The sequence below is a fragment of the Colobus angolensis genome, unplaced genomic scaffold (assembly GCF_000951035.1).
Source record: "Colobus angolensis palliatus isolate OR3802 unplaced genomic scaffold, Cang.pa_1.0 Scaffold202, whole genome shotgun sequence".
NCBI classification, from domain to species: Eukaryota; Metazoa; Chordata; class Mammalia; order Primates; family Cercopithecidae; genus Colobus; species Colobus angolensis.
In genome coordinates this window covers 3,779,122-3,791,705 of record NW_012115178.1, presented here as the reverse complement: position 1 = coordinate 3,791,705, position 12,584 = coordinate 3,779,122, and the positions used below count along the sequence as shown (strand labels likewise).

The window sequence follows — 12,584 nt, the reverse complement described above, 5'->3', positions numbered from 1 at the left end:
CCCGCCAGATGCCAGCTGGAGCGCTCCTGTATGAGATGTTTGTCAACTCCTGCTGGGAGGTGTTTCCCAGTCAGGAGGCACAGGAGTCAGGGAGCCACTTGAGGAGGTAGTCTGTCCCTTAGAAGAGTTCGAGCACTGTGCTGGGAGATCTGCTGCTCTCTTCAGAGCTGGCAGACGGGAACATTTAAGTCTGCTGAAGCTGCGCCCACAGCCACCCCTTCCCACAGGTGCTCTGTCCCAGGGAGATGGGAGTTTTATTTTTAAGCCCCTGACTGGGGCTGCTGCCTTTCTTTCAGAGATGCCCTGCCCAGTGAGAAGGAATCTAGAGAGGCAGTCTGGCTACAGCCACTTTGCCATGCTGCAGTGAATTCTGCACAGTTCAAACTTCTGGCAGTTTCCTTAACACTGTGAGGGGAAAACTGCCTACTCAAGCCTCAGTAATGGTGGACGTCCCTCCCCCCACCAAACTCCATCATCCCCAGTTAACTTCAGACTGCTGTGCTAGCAGCAAACATTTCACACCACTGTTTCTTAGCTTGCTGGGCTCTGTGGGAGTGGGACCTGCTGAGGGAGACCACTTGGCTCCCTGGCTTCAGCCCCCTTTCCAGGAGAATGCACATTTCTGTCTTGCTGGGGTTCCAGGTGCCACTGGGGTATGAAAAAAAACCTCCTGCAGCTAGCTCAGTGTCTGCCCAAACAGCTGCCCAGTTTTGTGCTTGATGATGTAGGCATACAAGGGAATCTCCTGGCCTGGGGGTTGCAAAAAGTGTGGGAGAAGCATAGTATCTGGGTCAGACAGCACAGTCCCTCATGGCTTCCCTTGCCTAGGAGAGGGAGGTCCCCAACCTCTTGCACTTCTCGGGTGAGGCAATGCCCCAACCTGCTTCTGCTTGCCCTCTGTGGGCTGCACCCACTGCCTAATCAGTCCTAATGAGATAAACTGGGTACCTCAGTTGGAAATGCAGAAATCACCTGCCTTCTATGTTGATCTTGCTAGGAGCTGCAGACAGGAGCTGTTCCTATTTGGCCATCTTGATTTGTCCCCTCAAATAATTTTTTTTTTTTTTTTTTTTTTTTTAGTAGAGACGGGGTTTCACCGTGTTAGCCAGGATGGTCTCGATCTCCTGACCTCGTGATCTGCCCGCCTCAGCCTCCCAAAGTGCTGGGATTACAGGCTTGAGCCACCCTGCCTGGCCCAAATAATTTTTTAATTTCCATTTTGATTTTGTTTTTGACCCAGTGCTCACTGAGGAACCAGTTATTTAATTTCCATTGGTTTTGAAGGTTCTTTCTGGAGTTGATTTTCAGTTATATTCCACTGTGGTCTGAGAGAGTGCTTGATATAATTTCAATTTTCTTAAATTTATTGAGGCTTGTTTTGTGGCCTATAATATGGCCTATATTGGAGAAAGTTCCATGCGCTGTTGAATGGAATGTGTATTCTGCAGTTGTTGACTGAAATGTTCATACATAGCTGTTAAGTCCATTTGTTCCGAGGTATAGTTTAAATACATTGTTTCCTTGTCAACTTTCTGTTTTGATGACCTGTCTAGTGCTGTTAGTGGAGTATTGAAGTCCCCCACTATTATGGTATTGCTGCCTATCTCATTTCTTAGGTCTATTAGTAATTGTTTTATAAATTTGGGAGCTCCATTATTAGGTGCATACATGTTTAGGATTGTGATATTTTCCTGTTGGACAAGGCCTTTTACCATTATATAATGTCCTTCTTTGTCTCTTTTAACTGGTGTTGCTTTAAAGTTTGTTTTTTTCTGATATAAGAATAGCTAGCCCTGCTTACTTTTGGTGTCCATTTGCATGAAATGCCTTTTTCCACCGCTTTACTTAAGTTTATGTGAGTCCTTATGCATTAGGTGAGTCTCCTGAAGGCAGTAGATAGTTGGTTGGTGAGTTCTTTCTTATCCATTCTGTAGTTCTGTATCTTTTAAGTGGAGCTTAGGCCATTTGCATTCAATGTTCTATTTTTGTGCTGGTTGGTCTCCTGCTGGAAGGTGGTTCTTTCCAGAGAGCATCAGCTGTGGTAATATTAAGAGGAACCAGCGGTGAGAGGGGTCCTAGAACTCCCAAGAGAATATGCCCTTCGTCTTCAGCTATGAGGGAGGGTAGGAAAAGCCCATCAGGTGGGGGCAGGACTAGGCGTGTCTGAGCTCAGACTGTCCTTGGGGGGGTCTTGCTGCAGCTGCTGTGGAGATGGGGGCAAGGTTCCCAGGTCAATGGAGTTGTGTACCTAGAAGGATTATGGCTGCCTCTGCTGAGTCATGCAGGTTGTCAGGAAAGTGGGAGTCACAGGCCTCACCCAGGTCCCACACAATCCAAAGGGCCATTCTCATTCCCAGTGTGCCATCCCTAACAGCCGCCAGTCTGTCTCCAGATAGTGAGCAAGCAGGGTTTGAGAACTTGCCCCAGGCTACCCTCCTCCCAGCTGCAAAAGAAAAGAGTTTGGTTCCTCCCCAACCTGTGGAGTCTGGATGCTGGATTCACACCCTCGGCAGAGGTCTGGCCAGGAGGCTTCTTGCCCAGTTCAAATTGTTACAAAGTTTAGCTGGACACTTCCTTCTCTCGGTGGCATCCCTCCAACCCACTCCCCCACACCTCTGGCTGCCCTCCCAAAAGGATTCTTGTGGAGCCAGCAGGAAAGGCCTGCTTGGGGACCCAGTGAGTTCCCAGTACCCTTCCTGCTCCTCTACTGCATAATTTGCTTGGCTCTGTAAATTGTCTCAGCTCCTGAAGGTGTGAAATTTCCCGCAAACTAGACGTTCATTTTCCCCAGTGGGGGTGTGTGTTCTGGAGAGGAAGGTCTCCCTTTCCCACTTCCGCAGTTTGGACACTCACAGTATTTGGGGTGTCTCCTGGGTCCTGCAGGAGCAGTCTGCTTCTTTCAGAGGGTCTGTGGGTTCTCTTGGGATTCCTGCTTTGTTCTTGCAGTCGTTCTGGAGCTAAAATTCATGATGTGAGCCTCCACACACTGCTCTGTCCATCCGAGTTAGAGCCGCAATCTAGTCCTGCCTCCCATCTGCCATGATGATCTCACATTTCTATGTTTTAATATTCTGCATAGCACTGTAGTGCTAGCTGATGTTTCTCTTCTTTATGTGTTTATTTACTGTTTTTGTTTTTTGTTTTGTTTTGTTTTTGAGATGGAATTTCGCTCTTGTTGCCCAGGCTGGAGTGCAATGGCGTGCTCTTGGCTCACTGCAACCTCTGCCTCCTGGGTTCAAACAATTCTCCTGCCTCAGCCTCCTGATGGCACCCACCATCACATCCAGTTAATTTTTTTTTGGTAATTTCAGTAGAGAAGGGGTTTCACTATGTTGGCCAGGCTGATCTCAAACTCCTGACCTCAGGTGATCCACCCTCCTCAGCCTCCCAAAGTGCTGGGATTACAGGCATGAGCCACCGCATCCAGCTCTATTTACTGGTTTAATGCTCACTTCTCCCCACTAGCATGTAAACTCCATAAGAACACAACTCTTATCGCTGTCTCTCCCCAGTGGCAAGAATAGTGCTTCAAATACAATAAATACTTGGTAAAGTTTGCATGAATTAAATCTCAGGAACGCCTTGTATGTTTTTAAAGATTTCCAGGTGAGTGTGACTTCAGCCAGGCTAGAAAGCACTGGAGTGATACCTGCATTGTCACTCTCACTATGCTGGAATATGGAGGGTAGTGAGAAATGACCTTGAAAAGTACAGGATGAGGCCAGACAAATGAAGCATTGCTCTCTTCAGCTTTGCCTTTAAGTATACTGTTTCCAAGACCCAGAATATGCCCTCCCCAACATCCCTAAGCTATTGAGTTCAGGTATCATCTTTAATAACTACAAACATTAAGGGCAATTATTTTGAATTACTTACTTTATTTTCCCCAGTCTCAAATACTGTCTTACATACAATAGATTCTCAATGAATGTTTCTTGAATTGCATTGCTCAGAGATTTGCTCCAGCCCACTGGACTTGCTGGTGTCCTCTACTACAACTTCCATAATACTAATGTTAGCTGAGGAGAGCAAAGATCTCCTGGTGGTCAGCAAGCAGACCATCTGGAGGCAAAACTCCTTATCTGAGGAATTCAGAAGTAATTAGATGTCCTTCCTGTCTAAAGCTGGCATCTGGTACCAGGCTTCTTTCCCAAAAACTTTTAAGTAACTAGAATTTCTATAGATCTTCAGACTGCATGTATGTCAAAACTCATTGTACAATTCTTACTGATGTCACGGCACCAAAATGTCTACAAATGTAATCATTTATCATGACCTGTGTGACTAATATGGTCCAAATTACCCTTGAGCTCCTGCTTGAAGGTCCATAAATACCCCTAAGGAAAATCCAGTGCAGCACCCTCAGTCCTCTCTTGCTGAAGCGCCCGCCCATTGCACTCTGCTACAGTGTTCTTTCCATCTAATACAACTTTCCTTTTCAAACCTATACTTTTGTTGGTAAATTCTTTTTACCATCCTCAAGCCAATCACTCTCTATGGCAAGGCTCTGACACCCCACCTGGCATTAGCGATCATATATTTAACACATACCATGTGCCAGGTACTGTGCTAAACCCTTACCTATAGGGGTTTGGGCCACAATCCCAAGTGTTGAAATCCCAAAAGATCAAAATTCTGAAAAAAATTCTAAAAAAAATTTTTTTAAGTTCTTTAAATGTATTTACATTTTTAAAAGATTTATTTGAGAAACATATTGGCCAGGTGAAGTGGCTCATGCCTGTAATCCCAGCACTTTGGGAGGCCAAGGCAGGAGGATCACTTGAGCCCAGGAGTTCAATATCAGCCTGGGCAAGATAGTGAAACCTCGTCTCTACAAAAAATTAAAAAATAGCCCAGTGCAGTGGCATATGCCTGTAGTCCCAGTAACTTGGGGAGGCTGAAGTGGGAGGATCACTTAAGCTTGGGAGGTCAAGACTGCAGTCAATCGTGATCATTCCACCACACTCCAGCCTGGATGATAGAGAGAGACATTGTCTCTTAAAAACAACAACAACAAAACAAACAAACAAAAACAACAGAACACTTTATGGGCCACTTTACGCAATAAAATAGGCAATAGTAACATACATATTTTTGCAAGCATAAACACTCAGGTATACTAAAGACAGTCACACAGGCACAACATCTATAAGCAGACAATCATATTCACAAAGAAATAGCTTATACAACTGCAGTCATCTGAAATACTTACAGAACGGGAGTTAGATGAAATTAACTCCTTGGTCTCTTCCAACTCTAAAAACTATATGCATCTATGAGTTACTAGCCTTTCACACATTTGATTCAGCAGTACCATCTGCTTCTGCATTTCTATGTATTTCAAATGGTGGTTATATCAAAACAACATAAAACTGTTTCCATTTCTGTAAGTTCTTTTTTGAAATCACCTGTCTTGATTCGAAATATGAAAAGTAAACTGAAAGAAGCCTCATTACTAAAGCCACAGAAGGGAATTACTTCCTCAAATACACTCTGTGTTTTTCCTAACATTGTTAATGTCATTGGTTTAATCACCTATGGGAGGAAAATACTCACTATTAAGAGTATTTCTGAGGAGAGTTATACAATAATCAAATTTTAGGCTATCTAATGGTGGTACTAGCCCTAGTACATATTTGAGGAGAAAAGTTAAGCACTAATCCCTAATATATTTGTTATTTATGAATTTTAGAAATTACAGAAATGAGAAACATAGAGTGAGGGGAGAAGAGAAAAAACCTGGTCCAAATTCCTTTTTTTAATTTTGAAAAGATAGCATAAGAAGGAGCCCTTAGCTTTTCTTGGTGAAAATCTTTTGTAATTCATTTAACCTCTCTGAGTCTCAGTTTGCTAAACTTCAGAATTAGTGGGTTTGAACCAAATAATGTCTCAGATTGCTTCCAAATCTGTGAATTAACCCCAAGGGTATGAAAGCCTGTCACAATTCCTTTTAAAATCCCTTTTAAAACATAGTAGCAGGTTTGAAAACTTATCCTTAACCTGCAAAGATCAGTTCTTAGGTTGAAGGTCACAGCCACAAATGAATTAAGAACTGAAATTTAAGCCTATTTTTAATAAGGCTACAATCTAGCAGTGAAAGCTATAAAATTCTAAGTCTAACAAAGACTGGGTAATGGTTTTGATTCCTAAACTCTTGACAACCAACACTGCACAGCAGTTTTGATGTATTTTCTCCATTGGTAATGAAGAGATGAAGAGGAAAGCAAGCAGGAAAAAAATCAGGACACTGAGGTCAGCACAGAGGGGGATCCAAAAAAATTTCAGAGATGAATTAGAGAGAGGAGCATAGAAAATGTAGAACTCAGTCAGCAGTGGTTCATAAATCCATTACCTGTGTTGGAAGATTCCTTATAAAGAGATCATCTTCTAGGATGTAGTCACCAATTCTGGTTTTTCCCAACCATTCTACAACCATCATACAGATGCAGATTGTTCTGCCTGTCAGTCTTCACCATCCCAAACTGAATAATACAAATCTCTGGCCTGTCCTCATAAATTCCATTTTAATGTGAAACTCAGTATTTAAGGTTTTCCTTCTAACCATATTCTCTCCAGCAAGATTAGGTAGCTCATTTCCAGAGTTTATTTTGGTCTCTGCCTGATATTTACCACCTCCTTATGTACCCAACACCATCCATCCATATCCTAACAAACACCCTAGAGTTGAGGCAGAGTGGGTGCCTGGAGGGATGTCCCAATACGAGAAGGGAATTAACACCTGAAACAAGCTTATTAGCCTTTTAAATGAAATAACTTAGCTTATGCAATTCTCTCTCTCTCTTTCTCTCTCTCTCTCTCTCTCACTCTCGCTCTCACTCTCTGTCTCTCTGTCTCTCTTTCTGTGTCTTTTGAGAGGCATGGTCTCGCTCTGTTGCCCAGGCTGGAGTATGGTGGCTATTCACCACCATGATCATAGAACACTGCAGCCTCGAACTCCTGGGTTCAAGTGATCCTCCTGCCTCAGCCTCTCCTCCCAAGTAGCTAGTGCTACAGAGGTGCACCACCAGGCCCGGCTATTTTTTTTTTTATTTTGGTCTCTAACTCCTGGTTTCAAGTTATCCTCCTGCCTCGGCCTCCCAAAGCACTGGGACTACAGGTGTGAGCCACTGCACTTGGTCACTTACAGATATTTTTTAATGTCCCTCAAAATGGAGAAATGATTTGAAGAAGTACTCATTTCTCTAACTATATCTCTATAGCAGTAAATTCCACAGAAAAAAGGAACCAAAAACAGGAAAAGACCTCACTGAGTATTTAAATAATAGTAAGTTCAAGCTTGGGGAGTAACATCAGCAAGAAGAAAGAAGTATGAAATGAAGGCAAAGTGGCATTGATTTTGTTCACTCTGTTCCTAGTGAGAAGATTAATGGTGTAGAGTCACTTTGGCCTGCTCAAGACCAATCTGGCATAAAGATACAGCTCCGAGGTAAGATTCTCTGGACTAGCAGGTTTCTCCTAGAGCTATGATCTGAATTGAGCCTCTAGGCTTATTGCACATCAGCTTCCCGAGGCTCCTGTGGCCTTCCCCTGCGCCTGCAGCTCAGTGTTCCCAAGTGGAGGTGGGGTCTTCCTGAAAGCCACTTGTGGCTGGGCGCGGTGGCTCACGCCTGTAATCCCAGCACTTTGGGAGGCCGAGGCAGGCAGATCACAAGGTCAGGAGTTTTAGACCAGCCTGGCCAATATGGTGAAACCCTGTCTCTACTAAAAATACAAAAATTAGCCAGGCATGGTAGCAGGTGCCCGTAGTCCCAGCTACTGAGGAGGCTGAGGCAGGAGAATCGCTTGAACCCAGGAGGCAGAGGTTGCTGTGAACCAGGATTGTGCCACTGCACTTCAGCCTGGGAGACAGAGCAAGACTCGGTCTGAAAAAAAAAACAAAAACAAAAACAAAAAAACTGAGGGGCTTAGCAGGAGAAAAAGGCTCAACAAGTTAAGTCTAAACGTGCAGAGCTGGTAAGTGGTAGAGGTAGGATACAAACCCAGGTCTATGGGATGCCAGAGTCTGAGATCTGCCCCATTTATTTATTCTCAAGTACTTTAAAATCATTTTAAAGGTGTTTAAGGATGAAGAAATCTCCTGGTTATGTGCAATAAATCAGAATTCCTAGGAAACTTTATATGATATTCAGAATTACTACCAACATTGATCAGAAAAGTTGTACTATGATTTTGCCCATGTTCTACATTACTTTCAGACGTCCTTCTAGAGCTCAGATGCACAATTGAAAAAAAAATCTTTCCTATAATTCAGGTATCTAGTTTCTCACATGCACACACATAAAGAGACTACACACACACAACACAGACACACATACACACATTCCACAGAAAAACAAAGACCACAGACACATACATACACAGAGACCACACAAATACACTGAGATACACATACACTGATCACAGGCACACCTCTACACACAAACTCCATGGATAAAAACACCACAGAGACTTTGATTCCCCAGAACCACCACCAGCACAAAACAGCTGAGGGTTGATGGGGAAAAGGGACACTATACCATATCAAAGCATAGCAAATAGATTGTAATTATTAGACATTCCTATTTTTAAATCCCCTGTGTCATTTCTGCTTCTCAAAATACTTCATTGACCCTTTCTCCTCTTTAGGACTCCTAAACTCCTGTTGAGTTTTTTTCTGTGCTGCATGTCTTAAAGTCATCCTTGCCTTCCACCCTCTTCTTAAGGTCCCAGGGCCTTCACAAAGCTTCTCTCTCAAGTTCTCATTCTTTGATTTGCCGTTGCCTGTCCATTTCATACCCTTCAGACTCTACTTTTTATTCCCAAAGAAGACTACTAAGGTATTTTCCTGAAAAATCATTTTTCTACTTTAGAGAAAAATTTTGCAATTCCTTAGAAGGCAGAATTAACTTAGGAAGTTGTGATTTTAAATAGCAATTATGGCTGGGCACAGCGGCTCATGCCTTTAATCCTAGCACTTTGGGAGGCTGAGGTGGGAGGATCACTTTAGGCCAGGAGTTCAACACCAGCCTGGGCATCACAGCAAGACCCTTTTCTCTACAAAGAATTTTAAAATTAGCCAAATGTGGTGCTACACACCTGTGATCCCAGCTATCTGGAGTCTGAGGCAGGAGGATTGATGAAGCCCAGGAGTTCCAGGCTGCAGTGAGCTAGGATCGTCCCACTGCACTCCAGCCTGTCTCTAAAAAATAAATAAAAATAAAATAAATAGCAATTATCTTACTTATCTGTATATATTCTTAGAATGTTTTTGTTTAGTGGGGAAAAAAGCATCATTAGTAATTTCCATTGCTTTATCCAATTTATCTAAAACCAATTTGCTGATATGACTCTGTTATAATAGCTATTTTCCAAAATATTCTCAGGTTTATATTTTTGATACCATGGGATCCATTATCCAAGGAATTGTATATTTTAGATAATCAAACACTGATTCATGGAGCATTATTAAAATCACTACATATGAATTACCAAGTTTCAAAGAAGTAATATAAAACACTAGTAGAGTTTCCCACCTGGTACAATGGAGGCATGGTGGAAAATACTGATGGTGGAAAATAGCCATGTAACCCAACGAAGCCTCACTTTCCCCTCTGTTTAAAGATTTGCTTCACTGGCTTTGCGAGGAAAAACAGAAATGATTTTATTTATTTATTTATTGAGACGAAGTCTCACTCTGTCGCCCAGGCTAGAATGCAGTGGCATGATCTCGGCTCACTGCACGCTCCGCCTCCTGGGTTCAAGTGATCATCCTGCCTCAGCCTCCCGAGTAGCGGGACTACAAGCGCGCGCCACCACGCCCAACTAATTTTTGTATTTTCAGTAGAGATGGGGTTTCGCCATGTTGGCCAGGATGGTCTCAATCTGCTGACCTCGTGATCTGCCTGCCTTGGCCTCTCAAAGTGCTGGGATGAGAGGCATGAGCCACTGTGCCCAGCCAGAAGTGATTTTTATAGAAGGCTCCTGGCATACCACAAATATTGGATAAACATGAGTTTGGTGACTTTTCTCCTTTTTGTCACCTCCTAAAGAATGAACTATTAATATTACTACATCTGGCCAGGCACAGTGGCTCACACCTGTAATCCCAGCATAATCGAAGTGGATGGATTACCTGAAGTCAGGAGTTTGAGACCAGCCTGGCCAACACGGTGGAGCACTGTCTCTACCAAAAACACAAAACTTCGCTGGGCATGGTGGCGAGTGTCTGTAATCCCAGCTACTCAGGAGGCTGATGAAGAAGAATAGATTGAACCCAGGAGGCAGAGGTTGCAGTAAGCCAAGATCATGCTACTGCACTCCAGCCTGGGTGACAGAGCAAGACTCTGCCTCAAAAAAATAAAAAATAAAAAATAAAAATAAATTACTACATCTTACAATACACTTCCCTCTTTTGTTGATGTTTCTGAAGATACTTCACAATCTTGTGGTGGCTTACAACTCCCATATGAATATTAGTTCTCACCATTATGTGCTGAGTATTAGAATACTAGATAATAGTATTTACCATATATAATTAGCTCATGAGAGAAATCTAATTATAAAACCCATGAGTACTAATTTGCCACATTGCTATTATTTTTGTTATTCAAGTTCATTTCATTAGCAACTTTTGCCCTCACCAAGTCAAATAAGACTTATTCTACATTGCCTTATTCAAGAAGTTTTGCCCATCAAAAAGGGTCAGACTTCTGCTTAATGTCCAAGTAGAAGATTTTTGACCATGTGCAGTGCCTCACACCTGTCATCTCAACACTTTGGGAGGCCAAGTAGGAGAATCGCTTGAGTCCAGAAGTTCAAGACCTGGCTGGGCAACATAGTGAGAGCCCATCTCTACAAAAAAAAAAATTAGCCAGCCTGCTATTGTGCACCTGTAGTCCCAACTCCTCAGGAGGCTGAGGCAGGAGGATTCCTTGAGCCCAGGAGGTCGAGGCTGAGTGAGCTGTGATCACTCCACTGCACTCCAGCCTGGGTGACAGACCAGAAAGAAAAAAAAAACAGATTTTTAACTACCTAATTATTTAAGAGTTGTCAAAATGTCCCAACATTTACTTCTTTTTCACATTTATTTCATTTCATCTGTATATTTCTACTTTTGATGCTCAGATTCATCTGATGTTAATTCTTCATTAAAACATAAAAGTGTAGACCTTAGAAAAATATGTGAGTTGCAGAAATATTTTGCTTACCGCTGTTAAAATATTATCATTTGGACTAGACCTATGACTATGTAAAAAATTACTCTTTAAATTTTTACATTTAACCTTTTCTTGTGCTTTTTTCTTGTTATTTGCACTGTTTCTCACTCCACAGGTCATTATGGATATGATCAATTCTACTGATTACCTGATCAATGCCTCTACTTCAGTAAGAAACAGCACTCAGTTTCTAGCTCCTGCATCAAAAATGATTATTGCCCTTTCTTTGTACGTTTCATCTATAATTGGTACCATCACCAATGGCCTCTATCTATGGGTGCTAAGATTCAAGATGAAACAGACTGTCAATACTCTCTTATATTTTCATCTCATTCTCTCATATTTTATTTCAACATTGATTCTACCATTTATGGCCACCTCCCAACTTCAGGACAATCACTGGAACTTTGGAACTGCCTTGTGCAAGGTCTTCAATGGCACTTTGTCTCTGGGGATGTTCACCTCTGTTTTCTTCCTTTCGGCCATCAGTCTTGATCGTTACCTTCTCACTCTTCACCCAGTGTGGTCCCAGCAGCACCGAACCCCACGCTGGGCTTCCAGCATTGTCCTAGGAGTCTGGATCTCAGCCACTGCCTTCAGCATCCCGTATTTGATTTTCAGAGAGACACATCACGACCGTGAAGGAAAGGTGACTTGCCGAAATAACTATGCTGTGTCTACTAACTGGGAAAGCAAGGAGATGCAAGCATTAAGGCAGCGGATTCATGTAGGCTGTTTCATCAGCCGCTTCTTCCTGGGCTTTCTTCTGCCTTTCTTCATCATCATCTTTTGTTATGAAAGAGTAGCCAGCAAGGTGAAAGAGAGGGGCCTGTTTAAATCCAGCAAGCCCTTCAAAGTTATGGTGACTGCCATTGTCTCTTTCTTTGTGTGTTGGATGCCCTATCATATACACCAGGGTTTACTTCTCACTAAGAACCAGTCACTACTTTTAGAGTTGACTCTGATACTTACAGTGCTAACCACTTCTTTCAATACTATCTTTTCTCCCACACTCTACTTATTTACTGGGGAGAACTTCAAAAAGGTCTTCAAGAAGTCCATTCTTGCTCTGTTTGAGTCAACATTTAGTGAGGATTCTTCTGCAGAAAGGACGCAAAACCTAAACTCAGAAGCCTAAATTTAATTTCCAGATGCTTAAGCAAACACGCACTTGCTCAATTATACCAACAGAGATATAACTTCTGCTTTTGTATGCTATAGTCCCTATAGTAGAGAGATAACTAGGCCGCACTATCATTAGATCTCTGAGCAATAAAAGGGCTGCAAGAAAACAAGCAATTTGCAAGATCATGTTTCAAATGTGATTTTTTGTTGTTGTTGTTGTTGTTTTTGAGGCAGAGTCTCACT

General features: G+C 42.5%; 1 protein-coding gene across 1 annotated transcript; it reads left to right on the top strand.

Annotated features, from left to right (window-relative positions):
- Positions 1 to 7,398: 7,398 nt before the first annotated feature.
- GPR33 (G protein-coupled receptor 33) lies at positions 7,399 to 12,360 on the top strand. Its single transcript, XM_011941865.1, has 2 exons — positions 7,399 to 7,447; positions 11,332 to 12,360. Exon 2 carries the CDS (start codon positions 11,338 to 11,340, stop codon positions 12,352 to 12,354), a length of 1,017 nt encoding a protein of 338 aa, XP_011797255.1. The 5' UTR covers positions 7,399 to 7,447; positions 11,332 to 11,337; the 3' UTR covers positions 12,355 to 12,360.
- The last annotated feature ends 224 nt before the right edge of the window (positions 12,361 to 12,584 follow it).